This window comes from Pleurodeles waltl, chromosome 3_1 (assembly GCF_031143425.1).
Source record: "Pleurodeles waltl isolate 20211129_DDA chromosome 3_1, aPleWal1.hap1.20221129, whole genome shotgun sequence".
In the NCBI taxonomy this organism is placed as follows: domain Eukaryota; kingdom Metazoa; phylum Chordata; class Amphibia; order Caudata; family Salamandridae; genus Pleurodeles; species Pleurodeles waltl.
Window position 1 is genome coordinate 932,897,599 of NC_090440.1, and position 23,229 is coordinate 932,920,827.

Genomic DNA, 23,229 nt, shown 5'->3' on the forward strand with positions numbered 1-23,229 from the left:
TCAAAGTGAAACAAACACATTTGGCTGAACTGGTAGACATATTATGCTACATTTTGGGGATGGGACAAATATCACAGGTGCTTAAAGACACTGAGAAACAGCACACTAGGATCAGTTGCTACACTCTCTCTTGAAAGAGTATATAGAACTTACATGCCCAAGGTCTCTTATGGCTCTCCAGATTTCTCGCCAGGAGATATAAAGATATTCTGAGTAATAAGGGGCAGGGTAGAGACAATGACGAAGGAAGTGAAAATGGAAAATACCAACAAAGATTAATTCTCAAAGCTTTTGGGATAGTGGGCAGTCAAAGGTGAGGGGCTGATGGAACAAGAGAAAAGGGAGAGAAAATCAAGTTATTAGCAATGTTCTTCTTGTACTGTTCTGGCATGTGCTTCTTGAGTTCTGACATCTCTTCCCAATGTTGGAACACATACCTATTTAGGAAAACATTACAGATGGCGATCCGCCACTGATTGGTTGAACTTCTCTCTAAATTTCTGCCCATACAACACATCATTTTGCTTTCTTTGTCTGGTGGAGGTCCAGATGATGTTAGAATATTGGCCCTTTTCCTTGCTGTGGATGGAATCAGCTGGCACCAGTCCTCATATATAGAGAACATTTAAATGAGTGATTATATTCCTTTTCTGCCATCAGTGTCACAGCTCTGCACGTTGCAGGCTCCCTGGATGCCTCTCTTCCCTGCTCAAGGATACCAGGTAGCATTGGGAGGAAGCATGATTGTGTGATTTCCTCCTCCAGTTGAATCCATATTTTCAGCAGCTTTCTTAATGATTTCACCATACATTGCAATATTATCCGGAGGAAAAGGTGTTGATGGCTAAGAGTCAATCCCCTCCTCAGGGGAATCAGTTTCCAGGTCCTGCCACTGTGTTTCTGCATACTCTCAATCCTCAGACTCCTGAAACACACCAATGGCTTCAGAGCAATTGTCTTCAAAAGAATTGCTGTTCCTCTTCTTGTGGCTCTGGTGTTCTGGGAGGGTCCAATTCTTTGATCTCCTTCTCAACTTGCTTCTTTGGTGTCAAAGCTTTTTGTGAGAATTGGAATTCCCAAAGGAAAGCATCAAAATCCTGTTTCTTCTGAAGTAAAGCTGCTATTACAACCTCAAGATGTCTTTTGTTTCTCTCGATTTCGCCCGACTACTCTTCAGGGTCAAGCGTCGCTGTCAATTTTCTCTTCACCGTCAAGGACTCATTCAAATATGTCTCAATTGTCAACTTTTTTCAACACCTCCTGAGATCTTTAGTCTTTCCATGTCAAGACATCTCATCTTAGACGTTTATGTCTTTCTGCTGGTTTTGCCAAATGCGGTGTCCCCGGCGAGAGACACGGGGGTCCTTCTGTTTAGGTTTGCTTTTGATCCACGATTGTTTACGTCTAGGGCCCCTTTTGTGTTTAAGACACTGCCCCTGAATGTTTTTTGGCATTACCTGAGATCTTTTTAAGTTCTCTTCATGTCAACGATTCTTATCTTGCCCTCCAAATGTTTTCCTTCAGCCACTTTGGTGAGGTTATCCTAATCGTCGCTTGACAGACCCAAGTCTTAACGATGGAGTTTGTCTCTGTTCCTGCGTAACAGTGTGTCTGCCTCTGTTTTTCTCTTGCCTTCAATATTTTCAACTTGAACCCTCTGCAGGCTTCACAGTCATCGCTCCTATGGTCAAGTGATACACAGAGGTAACACACCTGATGTTGGTCTTTCTGCGCAAATTTACAGTGGCACTTCTAGCACAATTAGAACGGAATCTTCTCCATCACCCAGAACAGGAGGCTCCATCTGTCAGGGTATTCTCCAAATCGACTCAAGCTCCTGGGCTCCACTGAAATATTCCTCTATATCTCTATTCTCTGATCTTTTTCTGAAGTCTCTTCGACAAACTTCGTCTGAACTACTTGTTTTTTCGCAAACTGGAGAGCCTTCAGCTAAGCTAGCAGAGCCATCAGCAGAAAAAAAAGAACTGGAATTTGGCAGCCACAAGTGGGAGTTTATGGTAAGGGCTGTGACATCAGAAGAGGCTGGATAGGACACCGAATAGTGGGACCGTTGACACCCAACAAATAAGAGAGGGGGAAAAAAAAAAAAAAAAAAAAGAGAAGGAGGACTACTACTATATTGTGAAATTCCAGACCCAACCACTGGATAGCAGAATAATGCAGAGCATGTGAAGCCAGAAAGGATTCACACTGCAAAATGTAACCTGTTTTGAAGCTTTAAGAATTGTTTACATAGTTTTATATGTACTTCTAGGTTTAAGTTGAATCTTCAATATCCCTGTCCTGAAATTGACTTCTGAGTCTCTTACCCTTGAGACCCCCGATCCCTTGTCTTGGGGAAATCCTAACTCCAAATGCTCGTGTGTTTTTAATGCATCAATTAGTAGCATGCACTGTAGCTTTTTTTCTTTTACTACATTTTCAGCTTTTTGGGGGAAATAAAGTTTACACTCATTATTAACAATTGTTGACAATATTGATGACTCTTAAGAACAATTTTAACAAACATATTTGTCATAAATCTGTAATGGGTTTAGGTGCGGAAGAGACTACACAGTCCCTAAAACATGCTTTCTCTGGATCCTACGTTTGAGAACTCTGTAATGGGTTTAGGTGCTGAAGAGACTACACGGTCCCTAAAACATGCTTTCTCTGGATCCTACATCTGAAAACCAATGAAAATATTTATTTTTCACAAGCTGTTCTTTTATTCAGTTAACTTCTATCATACCCAGTTGTCTTTAAATCTCTTGAATTCGAAAACTGACTCAGAGCTATGATTCCCACTTTGGAACCTATTTGTGGAAAAACAAAATAGTCAAAGGCTGGCCGCTGCATAATGGGGCATTATGAACGTAGGCTGAAAATCACAATAAGTTATACTGACTTTGTCTAGGGTCAAAGCCAAAACTTATTAGCCCACAAATGTTTCTGGACTGAACCGTTAGATGGTGCACAAGTACTGCAGGCGAATCTAAAATAGGTTCATGCAGCAAAAATGTAGGATTTTAACTATCCATAAAAACAACTCAAATGTTCCATTTCAAAGATATTATCAAGAGGTGAGGACATCAATATAGTAACAATATGACCATTTCCTTGATCAGATAGGACCAGTACTTGCCTGGTTGAAGTTGCTTCCTGAACAGAAGGCTCCCTTATTAACATAGAAGGCTCAGGTTCTGGAAGTTCTGGTTCTCTCTTTTCTGGCATAGGACTAGCACTGCGACTCTTTGATCTGTGCCGAGGGGATCGTGAATGACTGTGTTTTCTCTCTCTTCTTCCAGGTGATCTTCTCCTTGGGGAAGACGACCTAGATTTACGTCTGAGTTAAAAAGAATTTCATTAACATTTATTCTTTAAGAAAACTTACAAAAACGATCATGGAGTAATAATGCATTCTAACATCAGTACCAATGGTGCCAAAAACTAGGAAAAGGCAATAAAATACGCACCGTTTTTGAAAGTATTTGATCACCACCAGGTCTCGTTAATAATCAGTGAAAAGTAGCTCTACTTTAACATCTCAAATAAAAAAGCCAAGGAGCCCAGTGATTGTTATGTACCCCTAGCAGAGGCATCTAAATGACATGAGGCTTTAGTTCTGCATAAAGGGCCTGAGCCTCCAACAGGATCTTCGAAAAAATTTATTATACCAGCTAGAAGGCATAGTGATTAAGAACAAGATGAGTACCTCAGCTATAAAGAATTCAAATACCTACATCAGATGCAGAGAACGCTTAAAGGAAAGAGTTTGTTAGAGTGTGGAAATTCTGATAAGTCACTGTATCCCTTCCTGTGTGTGCGCAATGATATCTGACTTTTCTGTTACAGAAAATATTAGGATAAATGAATGCTACCTATAAAGGAGGGAATACGTTTTTAGTAATTAGTTACAATTGCATTTGAACATATTGGTTTGTTAAACAGTACTCTTCGAGGTAAGAGCCTCTACATTTCAGTCTAACTGAAAAGAAATCCACTTGTATAGATCTTTGTATAATATTTTTATCAATAAGGTTGTGTAATAAAACAGTTTCAAGCCACCTTGATGTTTAAGTGACAACAGGCTCAAATATTTGACATGAACAAAGCCTTTTCCATAGTTTGCTAAATCCACAGTCACCATCTCAAGACAAATGCTACAGAAAATCGGTAAACAAGATTAAGTGAAGGGGAGAAAAAAGAAGAGTAAATGGGGCCAGGAGGGTGTGGGAAGTAATCTAGGGAACCATCATCGCTATCATAAGCAAGATAAGTCAATGATGGTTCTTTAGACTAAGTTAAAGAGCAAACTCGCGGATCTATACGGATACGTTTACATGTTTTAGAAACATAATCTATGTTAATTCCTGCTGTTCTAAAATTCAGAACATCAACTATCTACATGTGCTGACTTTAGAGTCCTTTTGAATATGCCACTAAGGCTCTAAACCGCCACTTCTATAAAAAAAAAAAATGTTCTGTAATTGTTTTAAAGTCTAACCTTCTATTGACACACCTGTGAGAGTGGTGATGCACAGCCCAAGGACAAAGAGAATCGCTCAACATGCACAATGGTGAGCAGAAGGAGCACCAAAGGAGTGAAGCACTGCTTACAATGAGCAGATTCCAAACCAATGGGATACACAAGATTCTCATTCCTTAAAACTCCTGCTGAGGCACCAGCTGGAGCACTGAAAGCAGACAAGCAAACAAAACCTATTGCCAAAGAAACTAGTTTTGTAAGAAACGTGAGTGCCATGCATGCAAGTCTAGCCCACTTCAATGGGAAGAAAGGAGGGCCACTGTTACACCTCAGTGTAAAAGAGTATTGCTGCAATACCTCTCACTCAATAGCATTCAGAGTCTAGAACATTATTGTAGGAAGTTGGCTCTGTATGTGCTATTTCAAAGTAAGGAATAGCATGCACAGAGTCCAAGGGTTCCCCTTAGAGGTAAAATAGTGGTAAAAAGAGATAATACTAATGCTCTATTTTTGTGGTAGTGTGGTCGAGCAGTAGGCTTATCCAAGGAGTAGTGTTAAGCATTTGTTGTACATACACATAGACAATAAATGAGGTACACACACTCAGAGACAAATCCAGCCAATAGGTTTTTGTATAGAAAAATATATTTTCTTAGTTTATTTTAAGAACCACAGGTTCAAATTCTACATGTAATATCTCATTCGAAAGGTATTGCAGGTAAGTACTTTAGGAACTTTAAATCATAAAAATTGCATGTATACTTTTCAAGTTATTGACAAATAGCTGTTTTAAAAGTGGACACTTAGTGCAATTTTCACAGTTCCTAGGGGAGGTAAGTTTTTGTTAGTTTTACCAGGTAAGTAAGACACTTACAGGGTTCAGTTCTTGGTCCAAGGTAGCCCACCGTTGGGGGTTCAGAGCAACCCCAAAGTCACCACACCAGCAGCTCAGGGCCGGTCAGGTGCAGAGTTCAAAGTGGTGCCCAAAACACATAGGCTAGAATGGAGAAAAGGGGGTGCCCCGGTTCCGGTCTGCTTGCAGGTAAGTACCCGCGTCTTCGCAGGGCAGACCAGGGGGGTTTTGTAGGGCACCGGGGGGGACACAAGCCCACACAGAAATTGCACCCTCAGCAGCACGGGGGCGGCCGGGTGCAGTGTAGAAACAAGCGTCGGGTTCGCAATGTTAGTCTATGAGAGATCTCGGGATCTCTTCAGCGCTGCAGGCAGGCAAGGGGGGGGTTCCTCGGGGAAACCTCCACTTGGACAAGGGAGAGGGACTCCTGGGGGTCACTTCTCCAGTGAAAGTCCGGTCCTTCAGGTCCTGGGGGCTGCGGGTGCAGGGTCTCTCCCAGGTGTCGGGACTTAGGATTCAAAGAGTCGCGGTCAGGGGAAGCCTCGGGATTCCCTCTGCAGGAGGCGCTGTGGGGGCTCAGGGGGGACAGGTTTTGGTACTCACAGTATCAGAGTAGTCCTGGGGTCCCTCCTGAGGTGTTGGATCTCCACCAGCCGAGTCGGGGTCGCCGGGTGCAGTGTTGCAAGTCTCACGCTTCTTGCGGGGAGCTTGCAGGGTTCTTTCAAAGCTGCTGGAAACAAAGTTGCAGCCTTTCTTGGAGCAGGTCCGCTGTCCTCGGGAGTTTCTTGTCTTTTCGAAGCAGGGGCAGTCCTCAGAGGATGTCGAGGTCGCTGGTCCCTTTGGAAGGCGTCGCTGGAGCAGGATCTTTGGAAGGCAGGAGACAGGCCGGTGAGTTTCTGGAGCCAAGGCAGTTGTCGTCTTCTGGTCTTCCTCTGCAGGGGTTTTCAGCTAGGCAGTCCTTCGTCTTGTAGTTGCAGGAATCTAATTTTCTAGGGTTCAGGGTAGCCCTTAAATACTAAATTTAAGGGCGTGTTTAGGTCTGGGGGGTTAGTAGCCAATGGCTACTAGCCCTGAGGGTGGGTACACCCTCTTTGTGCCTCCTCCCAAGGGGAGGGGGTCACAATCCTAACCCTATTGGGGGAATCCTCCATCTGCAAGATGGAGGATTTCTAAAAGTCAGAGTCACCTCAGCTCAGGACACCTTAGGGGCTGTCCTGACTGGCCAGTGACTCCTCCTTGTTGCTTTCTTTGTTCCCTCCAGCCTTGCCGCCAAAAGTGGGGGCCGTGGCCGGAGGGGGCGGGCAACTCCACTAAGCTGGAGTGCCCTGCTGGGCTGTGACAAAGGGGTGAGCCTTTGAGGCTCACCGCCAGGTGTCACAGCTCCTGCCTGGGGAAGGTGTTAGCATCTCCACCCAGTGCAGGCTTTGTTACTGGCCTCAGAGTGACAAAGGCACTCTCCCCATGGGGCCAGCAACATGTCTCTGGTGTGGCAGGCTGCTGGAACTAGTCAGCCTACACAGACAGTCGGTTAAGTTTCAGGGGGCACCTCTAAGGTGCCCTCTGGGGTGTATTTTGCAATAAAATGTACACTGGCATCAGTGTGCATTTATTGTGCTGAGAAGTTTGATACCAAACTTCCCAGTTTTCAGTGTAGCCATTATGGTGCTGTGGAGTTCGTGTTTGACAGACTCCCAGACCATATACTCTTATGGCTACCCTGCACTTACAATGTCTAAGGTTTTGTTTAGACACTGTAGGGGTACCATGCTCATGCACTGGCACCCTCACCTATGGTATAGTGCACCCTGCCTTAGGGCTGTAAGGCCTGCTAGAGGGGTGTCTTACCTATACTGCATAGGCAGTGAGAGGCTGGCATGGCACCCTGAGGGGAGTGCCATGTCGACTTACTCGTTTTGTCCCCACTAGCACACACAAGCTGGCAAGCAGTGTGTCTGTGCTGAGTGAGAGGTCTCCAGGGTGGCATAAGACATGCTGCAGCCCTTAGAGACCTTCCTTGGCATCAGGGCCCTTGGTACTAGAAGTACCAGTTACAAGGGACTTATCTGGATGCCAGGGTCTGCCAATTGTGGATACAAAAGTACAGGTTAGGGAAAGAACACTGGTGCTGGGGCCTGGTTAGCAGGCCTCAGCACACTTTCAATTGTAAACATAGCATCAGCAAAGGCAAAAAGTCAGGGGGCAACCATGCCAAGGAGGCATTTCCTTACAATTATCTTTCTATAGGGGCAGAATTTCAGAAAGCACAGAAAGAAGCCCCACATCACCAACCCCCTCCCTCCCAATAAACACTCTTGCCTCTCGTCCATTAGCCACCCACAGCCCACTTTTGCTCGCATGGTCTGCTGTGTGTTTTGTCTCTTTGTGGACTCTCCAACTTCACACTTTCAAGAACTGCTCTGTCTTACTTTTGGTCCTCAGAGTACACGGCTGTAAAGGAGGAGGATATAATATCGTAGAGGGTGACTTTCTCATCCCTGTTGGAGAGCTGACAGTTGGTGGCAGCTAAATATTTAAAGTAGACACAAAAGCCTCGTTAGGTAAAATATTCCAAAAACGCCATCATGGAAAATTTCTTCCACTTTCTCTGAATGGACCACTATACTTCCCCTTCAGTCAAAGTTTGTATCATGGAGTGTAGAGTGCTTTTACACCCATCCTAAAACCTTGCTAATGTATCTCCCCTCCCTGGAGTGCACTTCAGTCTCTGTAGTTAGTTTGAGCTTTATAAATCCACATACAAAAATGATTTACGTGCACGTGAGATACACAAGACAAGTCTTAAATTCACAAAATAGAGGATCACATGAGGTTTGCCCTTGTGTATATGACAATCTACATGTTGTCACTATCCTGCAATGCTGTAGCCACCCTGGGAATGTTAAGGGAATACACATACACAGGTTGTCAATTCAGAAGCACAGAAACTTTAATAAAGCGAGCAGACATATTTAATACACTTAAGCCCTCATTGTGAGTGGGTTGTAGCTGCATTCACAGGGCTAACGGCCATTGTAAGTTTCCCATTGTCTTCCAGTCCGGAACTATCAGTTCTGCTAGCCAGATAATTTTGGGTACCAAGATAACTGAACTGGACTTCAAAGTAGAGCTGTGGCCTGTTGCTGCATCTGGCCCTAACCTGTCCTTTAAAAGCTGAATGATAGCCCTCTCATATAGTGGGTCACTGCACTGTAGTTCTGGCCTCAAAGTCCCTTGCATACATTTACTACCTGCTGCAGGTAGGTGGCATATGTATGCCGAGTTGGGCCTGTTATTTCCCCCAGAAAATGGGGTAAAAAAAAAAAAGAAAAACAAAAACACAGATTTGGAAACCTTTTTTCTCAGGTTTACAGGTTATTCCCCATTCAGTTTCCGCACCCTGGTATTCTCAGACCATAATCTGGAGAACTCAAACCTTACTACCTACTTTTGATATTATCTGCTCTTTTTCTCACTGACACTTACTCTAAAAGCATATTTTGTTTGAAAGGATGATCTGCTGACTGTATATATCAGCTGGTCACAAAAAATATAAAACCAGCCTGCACATACACTAACCTATGACACAGGATCACAAGGAGGGTTCAAGAAGAGAGATGAACAAAAACTAAGAAAAAGCACATACCGTCTCGGGCTTCTGGATCTTCTGTCCCAACGATCTTCTTTCTCCTTTTTATCTTTCTCTTCATCTTGTTTCTTCAAAAATGCCAACTTTTCTTGCTCAATCTGCAAAAGTAGCAGCACATACATAGATCTTGAGATAGACAATAGAATTCACAAATCAAAAGTAATTACACTGGCCTTTTTATTAAAATTGAACGACGTGATGGAAAGGCAAGTTAACTAGCAAAAGCAACACTGCTGTGGTTGGGAGCCCAATTAAGGAATCAGCAGGATCTCCGATGTTAGATAATGGGTCCAAATAGGTAATTTTACCGTAGGAGATGTATGGGATATGGGAGGGCTGAAGTATTTTAAGCAACTGCAACGCAAATGGAATAACTTGCAGTCCATTACAAAATAAGAAGTGAAGTGTACTCTTCTGAAATACATAACATTCAACATTGACATACTCTTACTGTTCTCCACCGGAGCCTAGAGTCTTTGAGGAACAGTTTCTAAGAAAGAAAGTTTCATTAATATTTAAAACAATTATTAATAATTCTCTCTCCACACAGGATAAACTGAACTAATGCCTTGTGCAGGGGGCCAGTGGAATTATCAATTCAGCGGCAGCGCCGTTTCCAGCATAATTTTGTATCGACCACTTTATAATCTGCAGATGTTAGCAAACAAATGCTTTTTATAGCTCACCTGGATCAACTGTCACTAAAATGTGGTGACACTTGTTTGAGTGTAGTGGAAGGCCCTTCTTAAAGGATGAATGGTCATCTTTAAGTTGCATACTGCTGAATTCAGTTGCTAAACTCATACTAACGAGGTGATATCTTTGCCCAGACCCCATCACAATAAATAAGAATGACACATTCATGAAGCAATACAATCACAAAATGTACTGGACTATGCAGCATAAATGCCTTTTCTTGTGCATATTTTAGTCAAACCTATTACAGCATTTAGTCCTCCACGTGCTGCATGATTTCAGGGGCCCTGGCAATAAGGTAGTGTGATATGGTTACACAAGAGGATACGGAGTAGGAATATAGGCTTAAGACTTCCCATGCAATGTTGTCAGTGCAGGCGGGATTATGTATACTGCAAATGAAGTTTTATAGAATTTATTACACCGATCCAGCTCCTCCAGTTTGGAAGGGGCACCATTCTTCTTAGATCTAATTAGAAGAGCATCTTCTACCACAGAATTTGGTCATCTTCCATGGTCCAGGGGTTCTGTAACAGCTTTGTAAAAATATTAGACGATTTATTTACAGTTTCACCGACACCCGAGATATAGGGAGACCAAAAAAGAGACAAGATAACAGAAGCCTAAATGTAGCATGAAAATGGGGATGCTTATAGTTGCCAGCCACTGAGTTGAACCAATAAAGAATGGTGTCTGCAGAGCATAAGAGTAGTCCTTATAAATTAGAAGATGTCTGGGGATCTTGGAGCAGCTACTATAGACTTCTTTAGACAACAAGCTTCACTGAAAGAAGTGTTATGGAATTACATACATGAAGACCATACACATGAGCCAACCTGCTTTCAGTACTGAAAATCTGATTGTTCTATATGGATCACTTGCTCAAAATAGTGGAGATTAATTGTATGCTCAACCACTCACAAAGTTTCATTTCACTGGAGAGGCAGCAGGCACAGTATGAATGCTCTGCTGCTAGTTCACTCTGCTTTCACCGCCCTTGCACTGAAGGCTTGTTTCATTTCCGGGCGAAGAGTAGTGATTGCTGCGTGTGATGTATACTGCTGGAAAGTAGTGCAGCATCTGATGGCGGCTTGAAAGGCTGGTCACGCTGCTGGTCTGGGGGAATCAAAAATTTACAATACTCGATTCCGATTCTGGGCATCATGAACAGTGAACAAAAAAACACCTGGACTACGAGCACTTGATGTATGATTCTTGCATTGCTACACTGCTGCTCAAGACCAGTGAATTCTTTCAGAAGTAGAGGCGAGTGTTGACTCGTCGCAATGAGTTGGGTTGGGATCCATACTCCCAGCCCTTGGGAGTTCTCTGCATTCTGAGATGACAAATTCCATTCCATCGATGTTCAAGGGTCACCCAGCAGACCAGAGGAAGGAGGAGGAGAAGCTTTAGCATGCAACAGCCACATGCTACTGGATCTTCCAGTACTCTGACCACTCCCCTCGCAAAGGGCTGAAAGGCACGCAATGCTGGCCAAGTTAACAGTGGCCCATGCAAATCAGAGCCAGCAGTTGAGAACGGACTTCCAAGCAGGGGCTCTGCTACACGTTAAACAGCCAGTACCAGATGGAAGTGGAAGTTGAAATATTTAGTGTGGATGGGGAGCTCAACCTCCACACTTCAGGGCAATCTCCCATCAATACGGAGTCAGGGGATATTACAAGGAGCCACAAATTAGACTCAAGGGGGCGTTGGGGCCAAACAAAAACCAGCCTAACAAATATCCCTTATTTGCGATGCAGTTAAAAACGTGTGTGGACAAGATAGTGGCTCAGTCCGAGTCTGAAAGGGAAGACGCCGAGCAAATTTCAGAATAAGCAGCTGTTAATATCTACAGTAGCAGATGAGTGCTCCTGCAGGAAGCTGACCTGGTGTGTGGTGGGTACCTATGGTACTTACACCTTATACCAGGCCCAGGTATCCCCTCTTAGTGAAGTGTAGGCAGTGTCTAGAAGCCAGGCTCTCTAGGAGGTAGCTGTGGATGAGCAGCCAATGCTTATCTAGAAGACATGCAAAGCTCATGCAATACCACTGTAGTCACACAGCACTTACACACAAGAAAGGAAACACTCAGTTGTACAAAAAAATAAACATACTTTATTTTTTGAATAAATCACCACAAAATACTAGACAGGTAACCCACCTTTAGGAGGTAAATAATACACTAAACATATACACTAGTAATCAGAAGAAGGCATCCCCAGGAGTCTCACAGGACGGGGACACAGGAGTCACAAAAGAAGCCCACACTGCACGACAAAAGAGGATCCCACTCCGCAGGAGAACCACACAGGAGGCTGTGCTTTGCAGGATGGAGTGCTGGGGGCTGGTGCTACACGTCGCATGAAGATCCTTTGGAGGAGATGCAAACAGGCCTTGGCAGCTGCAAGAAATGTGGTGCACAGGGGTACTGTCCCCTGTGGTGGTGATGGAGAGGAGAGTGGTCACTCCCCTTTCCATTGTCCAGTTTCGCACCAGAGCAGGGACTGGGGGGTCAGTGAATAGGTGTGGACTGGTTTATGCAAAGAGGGCACCAAATGTGCCCTTCAAAGCAAACCAGTGGCTTGGGAAACCTACCCCTTCTAAGCCAGTCACGCCTATTTCCGAAGGGAGAGGGTGTTACCTCCCTCTCCCAAAGGAATCCTTTTGTTCTGCCTTCCTGGGCTTTATCAGATCAAGCAGCAGGAGGGCAGAAACCTGCCTGAGGGGTGGCAGCAGCTGAGCTGCACGGAAAACCCTGTAAGACTGGTACTTTCAATGCTGGGGGTCCTCTAAGGAGCCCCAAGAGTGCATGGAATCATACTTCCAATACTTGCAACAGTATTGGGGTATGATTCTGACATTTTTGATACCAAACACACCCAGGTTCGGAGTTACCATTATGCAGCTGGATATAGGTAGTGACCTATGTCCACTACACGTGTAAAATGGCATCCCCGCACATACAAAGTCCAGGAAAATGGATCTGGAGTTTGTAGGGGCATCTCTGCTAGTGCAGGGATGACCTCAGACACAGGTACATCAACCTGCCCTCTGTGCTGAGAGGGCCTAGCATAGGGATGACTTATTGTGACCTGGTGCAAGGGCAGGCCTGCAGAACCCTTTGCATGGGCTCCCTATGGTTGGCAGAATAACTGCTGCAGCCCATAGGGATCCCCTGGAACCCGAATGTCCTGGGTATCTAGGTACCATATATTAAGGACTTACATGGAGGGGACCAGTATGTCAATTGTGGGAAGAAAACGGTACAATTTACAGGAGAGAGCAAAACTACTGGGGTACTGGTTAACAAGAACCCAGTACACACAGTCAAACATACTGCCAACAGGCAGAAAATGGGGGTAACTATGCCAAGAAAGAGGGTACTTTCCTACATCTAATTGTTCAGAAATGTTTCAGTAACTGCCATGACCACCCGAGAACCAGTAGAGGGACAACTCCTTGTGTAAAGAGGTTTAGCAGAAGGTATCAAAGTTAAAGTGTCTGGACTATTTAAAAAAACCTGAACAGTGTGGCCAAAGTAAATGAGTGCCAAAGACCGTGCTAGGGTTTCAGAAACAAACCTAGTCATTAACAAATTAGACTGGTAACATAGGTACCTGAAATTCTGAGTGCAGTGGCCATCAAGTCCAAGTGGTGGGGTCCCCTCAAAATGCTGCGGGATTGACTGAGGGGTTAGGTAAATACGAAAGAGAACTAGTGGAAAAGAACCAGCTGGATCAGCCTCTTGAAGATCTCTCATCAAGATTTTGATTCCACACACTGTGTAACTTCCTTGATTGAAGCAGTACCTGTCATGCACTTATTTCAACACTTTCACAAGGTGAAAACAGCAGAACAATTTACAGACAGAAGTAGCATCAGTAAATGTGAAATCCAAAAAACTTTCAAGACGCCCTTTATGTGATACAAAATCTCTTTTAAAAGGCTGAGAACTAACCTGTCTCTGTTTAATTTCCTCTTTCTTCAGTTCCAGAAAAGCAGTGGGTATGCCAGCAATATTTTCTTGAGCACTCAAAAGAAGTGGCCAAAGCTCTCCCATGAATTCTCTTGCATTCTTACCATTTAAAAACCCAGTGAGGTTTATTTGCATCGTTTTTGAATCTGGATTCTGAAAGAAAAATAACAGGAAACACAAAGGTTACTTAGAAACTCTAAATGTCACTGTTTAATGATAACAAAGTTCCTATGGCTACCAATGATGTCTTGAGGGTGTTATAAATTAAGACACAGTCAAGTTCAAACAAACAGTTATGCCATATCACTGTATATCAAGGGTCCAGTTAATCCTTGACAGTGAAATTGTTGATTAGAAGACCAAGAGTCTAAGCCTTGATACGATTTTCAGGCCCAACTCTACCATAAAGCCATAGTAAGGGCTGTCAAACAAACACCATCTCATGACTTGAAAACTTTTAACATAAGCTAGCAAACAATTATTTAACATATCAAAAATACCTATGGGTAGTACAACAATAGGTGTTGCATGCATGTTCGATACTACACCAAAATACTAGACCTCAAATCCTGCAACGATTACTGCTAGGTAAGATATTTACCGCACAGCTATGGGGAAAAGATTGCCATTATGAACTGTCCATAAAGAGTTAAAATGGTTGAAAGTCTGAGAATAAATTGGCTTTATAAGTTTTAATTTCTCGGATAAAAAAAATTCCACAGAAAGGCCCGGCACAACATCACAAAGTACATATTTCAGATGACGTCCGCTTCTTCTCGAAACCTTGGGATGTTTGATATTGCCAAGTCCCCTGTAGAGAAAGATGTTCCCTTGGCTTGCTTCAGACTCCCTACTGCAACTCAACCACTTCGAGTTTATTGTTATATAATTTATCTAAATTGCAAAAGACGAACAATTAATCATGAGTACACAACCACAAATGGTTTTTAAAAAAAGTTCTAAGCTTCTGATTCATTCTTAGTGTACGGAGAACTCACTGCCTCATGACTCAAAACTCCATTCACTAAAACACTCTGAATATATATCTGCTCTAGCTTAAGCCATTCAAGCAAACGGTTATAACAAATACCAGCCCATAATTAGATTAAAACAAATCTTAAGGAAGCAGTATATCCAAAGCCTGATTTCATTTGAAATCGAATGACCATACAACTAGCAAAAAATCTTTTATTTTGAAAAAAACAAATGTTGTACTCCTAAAACTATTTAAAAGTAAAAACAGTTTCTCTGGTGTTCCTTTAGTAGTCCGAGTGAATTGTTTAATCTCTTTCCCGCAATCCCATAATTTAATCATCTTTGGGTACTAGCTATTTTTTTTTGTTTTTTTTGTTTTTTTTATTGTTTAAGAAGCATGTTATCATTTTACAATCAACCCATATAATTCACACAAAACATTTAGATTTGTGCATTTTAAGAGCAGTGTAAAGCTTTGCCCGAGTGCTGTTAGGTTGTGTAAGGAAATGCCTCCTTGGCATGGTTGCCCCCTGACTTTTTGCCTTTGCTGATGCTATGTTTACAATTGAAAGTGTGCTGAGGCCTGCTAACCAGGCCCCAGCACCAGTGTTCTTTCCCTAACCTGTACTTTTGTATCCACAATTGGCAGACCCTGGCATCCAGATAAGTCCCTTGTAACTGGTACTTCTAGTACCAAGGGCCCTGATGCCAAGGAAGGTCTCTAAGGGCTGCAGCATGTCTTATGCCACCCTGGAGACCTCTCACTCAGCACAGACACCCTGCTTGCCAGCTTGTGTGTGCTAGTGAGGACAAAACGAGTAAGTCGACATGGCACTCCCCTCAGGGTGCCATGCCAGCCTCTCACTGCCTATGCAGTATAGGTAAGACACCCCTCTAGCAGGCCTTACAGCCCTAAGGCAGGGTGCACTATACCATAGGTGAAGGTACCAGTGCATGAGCATGGTACCCCTACAGTGTCTAAATAAAACCTTAGACATTGTAAGTGCAGGGTAGCCATAAGAGTATATGGTCTGGGAGTCTGTCAAACACGAACTCCACAGCACCATAATGGCTACACTGAAAACTGGGAAGTTTGGTATCAAACTTCTCAGCACAATAAATGCACACTGATGCCAGTGTACATTTTATTGTAAAATACACCACAGAGGGCACCTTAGAGGTGCCCCCTGAAACTTAACCGACTATCTGTGTAGGCTGACTAGTTTTAGCAGCCTGCCACAAACCGAGACATGTTGCTGGCCCCATGGGGAGAGTGCCTTTGTCACTCTGAGGCCAGTAACAAAGCCTGCACTGGGTGGAGATGCTAACACCTCTCCCAGGCAGGAATTGTCACACCTGGCGGTGAGCCTCAAAGGCTCACCTCCTTTGTGCCAACCCAGCAGGACACTCCAGCTAGTGGAGTTGCCCGCCCCCTCCGGCCAGGCCCCACTTTTGGCGGCAAGGCCGGAGAAAATAATGAGAATAACAAGGAGGAGTCACTGGCCAGTCAGGACAGCCCCTAAGGTGTCCTGAGCTGAGGTGACTCTAACTTTTAGAAATCCTCCATCTTGCAGATGGAGGATTCCCCCAATAGGGTTAGGATTGTGACCCCCTCCCCTTGGGAGGGGGCACAAAGAGGGTGTACCCACCCTCAGGGCTAGTAGCCATTGGCTACTAACCCCCCAGACCTAAACACGCCCTTAAATTTAGTATTTAAGGGCTACCCTGAACCCTAGAAAATGAGATTCCTGCAACTATAAGAAGAAGGACTGCCTAGCTGAAAACCCCTGCAGCGGAAGACCAGAAGACGACAACTGCCTTGGCTCCAGAAACTCACCGGCCTGTCTCCTGCCTTCCAAAGATCCTGCTCCAGCGACGCGCCTTCCAAAGGGACCAGCGACCTCGACATCCTCTGAGGACTGCCCCTGCTTCGAAAAGACAAGAAACTCCCGAGGACAGCGGACCTGCTCCAAGAAAAGCTGCAACTTTGTTTCCAGCAGCTTTAAAGATCCCTGCAAGCTCCCCGCAAGAAGCGTGAGACTTGCCACACTGCACCCGGCGACCCCGACTCGGCTGGTGGCGATCCAACACCTCAGGAGGGACCCCAGGACTACTCTGATACTGTGAGTACCAAAACCTGTCCCCCCTGAGCCCCCACAGCGCCGCCTGCAGAGGGAATCCCGAGGCTTCCCCTGACCGCGACTCTTTGAATCCTAAGTCCCGACACCTGGGAGAGACCCTGCACCCGCAGCCCCCAGGACCTGAAGGACCGGACTTTCACTGGAGGAGTGACCCCCAGGAGTCCCTCTCCCTTGACCAAGTGGAGGTTTCCCCGAGGAACCCCCCCCCTTGCCTGCCTGCAGCGCTGAAGAGATCCCCAGATCTCTCATTGACTTCCATTACAAACCCGACGCTTGTTTCTACACTGCACCCGGCCGCCCCCGCGCTGCTGAGGGTGAAATTTCTGTGTGGGCTTGTGTCCCCCCCGGTGCCCTACAAAACCCCCCTGGTCTGCCCTCCGAAGACGCGGGTACTTACCTGCAAGCAGACCGGAACCGGGGCACCCCCCTTCTCTCCATTATAGCCTATGCGTTTTGGGCACCACTTTGAACTCTGCACCTGACCGGCCCTGAGCTGCTGGTGTGGTGACTTTGGGGTTGCTCTGAACCCCCAACGGTGGGCTACCTTGGACCAAGAACTAAGCCCTGTAAGTGTCTTACTTACCTGGTTAACCTAACAAATACTTACCTCCCCTAGGAACTGTGAAAATTGCACTAAGTGTCCACTTTTAAAACAGCTATTTGTGAATAACTTGAAAAGTATACATGCAATTTTGATGATTTGAAGTTCCTAAAGTACTTACCTGCAATACCTTTCGAATGAGATATTACATGTAGAATTTGAACCTGTGGTTCTTAAAATAAACTAAGAAAAGATATTTTTCTATATAAAAACCTATTGGCTGGATTTGTCTCTGAGTGTGTGTACCTCATTTATTGTCTATGTGTATGTACAACAAATGCTTAACACTACTCCTTGGATAAGCCTACTGCTCGACCACACTACCACAAAATAGAGCATTAGTATTATCTATTTTTACCACTATTTTACCTCTAAGGGGAACCCTTGGACTCTGTGCATGCTATTCCTTACTTTGAAATAGCACATACAGAGCCAACTTCCTACATTGGTGGATCAGCGGTGGGGTACAAGACTTTGCATTTGCTGGACTACTCAGCCAATACCTGATCACACGACAAATTCCAAAATTGTCATTAGAAATTGATTTTTGCAATTTGAAAAGTTTTCTAAATCCTTAAAAGACCTGCTAGGGCCTTGTGTTAGATCCTGTTAAGCATTCCTTTTAGAGTTTAAAAGTTTGTAAAAGTTTGAGTTAGATTCTAGAACCAGTTGTAGATTCTTAAAAAGTATTCCAACTTTTAGAAGCAAAATGTCTAGCACAGATGTGACTGTGGTGGAACTCGACACCACACCTTACCTCCATCTTAAGATGAGGGAGCTAAGGTCACTCTGTAAAATAAAGAAAATAACAATGGGCCCCAAACCTACCAAAATACAGCTCCAGGAGCTTTTGGCAGAGTTTGAAAAGGCCAACCCCTCTGAGGGTGGCAACTCAGAGGAAGAGGATAGTGACTTGGAGGACAATTCCCCCCTACCAGTCCTATCTAGGGAGAACAGGGTCCCTCAAACCCTGACTCCAAAAATAATAGTCAGAGATGCTGGTTCCCTCACAGGAGAGACCAACACCTCTGAAATCACTGAGGATAGCCCCAGTGAAGAGGACATCCAGTTAGCCAGGATGGCCAAAAGATTGGCTTTGGAAAGACAGATCCTAGCCATAGAGAGGGAAAGACAAGAGATGGGCCTAGGACCCATCAATGGTGGCAGCAACATAAATAGGGTCAGAGATTCTCCTGACATGTTGAAAATCCCTAAAGGGATTGTAACTAAATATGAAGATGGTGATGACATCACCAAATGGTTCACAGCTTTTGAGAGGGCTTGTGTAACCAGAAAAGTGAACAGATCTCACTGGGGTGCTCTCCTTTGGGAAATGTTCACAGGAAAGTGTAGGGATAGACTCCTCACACTCTCTGGACAAGATGCAGAATCTTATGACCTCATGAAGGGTACCCTGATTGAGGGCTTTGGATTCTCCACTGAGGAGTACAGGATTAGGTTCAGGGGGGCTCAAAAATCCTCGAGCCAGACCTGGGTTGACTTTGTTGACTACTCAGTGAAAACACTAGATGGTTGGATTCAAGGCAGTGGTGTAAGTAATTATGATGGGCTGTACAATTTATTTGTGAAAGAACACCTGTTAAGTAATTGTTTCAATGATAAACTGCATCAGCATCTGGTAGACCTAGGACCAATTTCTCCCCAAGAATTGGGAAAGAAGGCGGACCATTGGGTCAAGACAAGGGTGTCCAAGACTTCAACAGGGGGTGACCAAAAGAAAGGGGTCACAAAGACTCCCCAGGGGAAGGGTGATGAGACAACCAAAACTAAAAATAGTCAAGAGTCTTCTACAGGCCCCCAAAAACCTGCACAGGAGGGTGGGCCCAGAGCCTCTTCACAAAACAATGGGTACAAGGGTAAAAACTTTGATCCCAAAAAGGCCTGGTGTCATAGCTGTAAACAGCATGGACACCAAACTGGAGACAAGGCCTGTCCCAAGAAAGGTTCCACTCCAAACTCCCATCCAGGTAACACTGGTATGGCTAGTCTCCAAGTGGGATCAACAGTGTGCCCAGAGCAAATCAGGGTCCACACTGAAGCTACTCTAGTTTCTGAGGGTGGGGTGGATTTAGCCACACTAGCTGTCTGGCCGCCTAACATGCAAAAATACAGACAGCAACTCTTAATTAATGGGACTAGAATAGAGGGCCTGAGGGATACAGGTGCCAGTGTCACCATGGTGACAGAGAAACTGGTTTCCCCTGGCCAATACCTGACTGGAAAAACTTACACAGTCACCAACGCTGACAATCAGAGAAAAGTACATCCCATGGCAATGGTTACTTTAGAATGGGGAGGGGTCAATGGCCTGAAACAGGTGGTGGTCTCCTCAAATATCCCAGTGGACTGTCTGCTTGGAAATGACCTGGAGTCCTCAGCATGGGCTGAGGTAGAACTAAAAACCCATGCAGCAATGCTGGGTATCCCTGAACTGGTGTGTGTGAAAACAAGAGCACAATGCAAGGCACGGGGTGAACAAGTAGAGCTGGAGTCTGGAAGAATGGCCCAGCCTACCAAGAGAACAGGAAAGTCAGTTGGGAAACCAACTGCAACACAGCAAAAGAAAGGGAACCTCTCTTCTCAGGAAGAAGTTCTGCCCTCTGAGGGAACTGAGCCATTGGAGCTTGAACCTTATCAGGTTGAGCTCTTAGGCCCAGGGGGACCCTCAAGGGAGGAGCTGTGTAAGGGACAAGAAACCTGTCCCTCTCTTGAAGGCCTTAGGCAGCAAGCTGCTGAAGAGTCCAAAGGCAAGAAAAATGGAACGCATAGGGTCTATTGGGAAGATGGACTCCTGTACACTGAGGCCAGAGACCCCAAACCTGGTGCCACTAGGAGAGTGGTAGTGCCTCAGCTGTTCAGAGAGTTCATCCTAACATTGGCCCATGACATTCCCCTTGCTGGACATTTGGGACAAACCAAGACGTGGGAGAGGTTAGTCAACCACTTCTACTGGCCCAATATGTCCAACATGGTTAAGGAGTTTTGCCTCTCCTGCCCCACCTGTCAAGCCAGTGGTAAGACAGGTGGGCATCCAAAGGCCCCCCTCATTCCACTTCCTGTGGTGGGGGTGCCCTTTGAAAGAGTGGGTGTGGACATAGTTGGTCCACTAGAACCTCCCACAGCCTCAGGAAATATGTATATCCTGGTAGTAGTGGATCATGCTACCAGGTATCCTGAAGCTATTCCCCTTAGGTCGACTACTGCCCCTGCAGTAGCCAAGGCCCTCATTGGTATCTTTACCAGAGTGGGTTTCCCTAAGGAGGTGGTGTCTGACAGAGGTACCAACTTCATGTCAGCATACCTAAAGCACATGTGGAATGAGTGTGGGGTGACTTATAAATTCACTACACCATACCATCCACAAACTAATGGCTTAGTTGAGAGATTCAACAAGACATTAAAGGGCATGATCATGGGGCTCCCAGAAAAACTCAAAAGGAGATGGGATGTCCTCTTGCCATGTCTGCTTTTCGCTTACAGAGAGGTGCCACAGAAGGGAGTAGGATTCTCACCCTTTGAACTTCTGTTTGGTCATCCTGTAAGGGGACCACTTGCTCTTGTTAAAGAAGGCTGGGAGAGACCTCTCCATGAGCCTAAACAAGACATAGTGGACTATGTACTTGGCCTTCGCTCTAGAATGGCAGAGTACATGGAAAAGGCAACCAAAAACCTTGAGGCCAGCCAACAGCTCCAGAAGTTTTGGTATGACCAAAAGGCTGCACTGGTTGAGTTCCAACCAGGGCAGAAAGTCTGGGTTCTGGAGCCTGTGGCTCCCAGGGCACTCCAGGACAAATGGAGTGGCCCTTACCCAGTGCTAGAAAGGAAGAGTCAGGTCACCTACCTGGTGGACCTGGGCACAAGCAGGAGCCCCAAGAGGGTGATCCATGTGAACCGCCTTAAGCTCTTCCATGACAGGGCTGATGTGAATCTGTTGATGGTAACAGATGAGGATCAGGAGGCAGAGAGTGAACCTCTCCCTGATCTTCTGTCATCAGACCCAAAAGATGGCACAGTAGATGGAGTGATCTACTCAGACACCCTCTCTGGCCAACAGCAAGCTGATTGTAGGAGAGTCCTACAACAGTTTCCTGAACTCTTCTCCTTAACCCCTGGTCAGACACACCTGTGTACCCATGATGTGGACACAGGAGACAGCATGCCTGTCAAGAACAAAATCTTTAGACAGTCTGACCATGTTAAGGAAAGCATCAAGGTGGAAGTCCACAAGATGCTGGAATTGGGAGTGATTGAGCGCTCTGACAGCCCCTGGGCTAGCCCAGTGGTCTTAGTCCCCAAACCTCACACCAAAGATGGAAAGAAAGAGATGAGGTTTTGTGTGGACTACAGAGGGCTCAATTCTGTCACCAAGACAGATGCTCATCCAATTCCAAGAGCTGATGAGCTCATAGACAAATTAGGTGCTGCCAAATTCCTAAGTACCTTTGACTTGACAGCAGGGTACTGGCAAATAAAAATGGCACCTGGAGCAAAAGAGAAAACAGCATTCTCCACACCTGATGGGCATTATCAGTTTACTGTTATGCCCTTTGGTTTAAAGAATGCCCCTGCCACCTTCCAAAGGTTGGTGAATCAAGTCCTTGCTGGCTTGGAGTCCTTTAGCACAGCTTATCTTGATGATATTGCTGTCTTTAGCTCCACCTGGCAGGATCACCTGGTCCACCTGAGGAAGGTTTTGAAGGCTCTGCAATCTGCAGGCCTCTCTATCAAGGCATCCAAATGCCAGATAGGGCAGGGAACTGTGGTTTACTTGGGACACCTTGTAGGTGGAGGCCAAGTTCAGCCACTCCAACCCAAGATCCAGACTATTCTGGACTGGGTAGCTCCAAAAACCCAGACTCAAGTCAGGGCATTCCTTGGCTTGACTGGGTATTACAGGAGGTTTGTGAAGGGATATGGATCCATTGTGACAGCCCTCACTGAACTCACCTCCAAGAAAATGCCCAAGAAAGTGAACTGGACTGTGGAATGCCAACAGGCCTTTGACACCCTGAAACAAGCAATGTGCTCAGCACCAGTTCTAAAAGCTCCAGATTATTCTAAGCAGTTCATTGTGCAGACTGATGCCTCTGAACATGGGATAGGGGCAGTTTTGTCCCAAACAAATGATGATGGCCTTGACCAGCCTGTTGCTTTCATTAGCAGGAGGTTACTCCCCAGGGAGCAGCGTTGGAGTGCCATTGAGAGGGAGGCCTTTGCTGTGGTTTGGTCCCTGAAGAAGCTGAGACCATACCTCTTTGGGACTCACTTCCTAGTTCAAACTGACCACAGACCTCTCAAATGGCTGATGCAAATGAAAGGTGAAAATCCTAAACTGTTGAGGTGGTCCATCTCCCTACAGGGAATGGACTTTATAGTGGAACACAGACCTGGGACTGCCCATGCCAATGCAGATGGCCTTTCCAGGTTCTTCCACTTAGAAAATGAAGACTCTCTTGGGAAAGGTTAGTCTCATCCTCTTTCGTTTGGGGGGGGGTTGTGTAAGGAAATGCCTCCTTGGCATGGTTGCCCCCTGACTTTTTGCCTTTGCTGATGCTATGTTTACAATTGAAAGTGTGCTGAGGCCTGCTAACCAGGCCCCAGCACCAGTGTTCTTTCCCTAACCTGTACTTTTGTATCCACAATTGGCAGACCCTGGCATCCAGATAAGTCCCTTGTAACTGGTACTTCTAGTACCAAGGGCCCTGATGCCAAGGAAGGTCTCTAAGGGCTGCAGCATGTCTTATGCCACCCTGGAGACCTCTCACTCAGCACAGACACCCTGCTTGCCAGCTTGTGTGTGCTAGTGAGGACAAAACGAGTAAGTCGAC

General features: G+C 45.3%; 1 protein-coding gene across 5 annotated transcripts in view; it reads right to left on the reverse strand.

Moving 5' to 3' along the window:
• Window positions 1–23,229, reverse strand: part of SRRM1 (serine and arginine repetitive matrix 1) — a 657,402-nt gene that overhangs the window by 548,708 nt on the left and 85,465 nt on the right. For all 5 annotated transcript variants that reach the window (XM_069223933.1, XM_069223931.1, XM_069223935.1 and 2 more), the window contains exons 4-6: window positions 13,646–13,816; window positions 8,986–9,086; window positions 3,146–3,346 (exon numbers count right to left, since the gene is read on the reverse strand). In XM_069223933.1, the coding sequence (XP_069080034.1) occupies window positions 3,146–3,346; window positions 8,986–9,086; window positions 13,646–13,816 (473 nt within the window). The remainder of the gene's footprint in view (window positions 1–3,145; window positions 3,347–8,985; window positions 9,087–13,645; window positions 13,817–23,229) is intronic.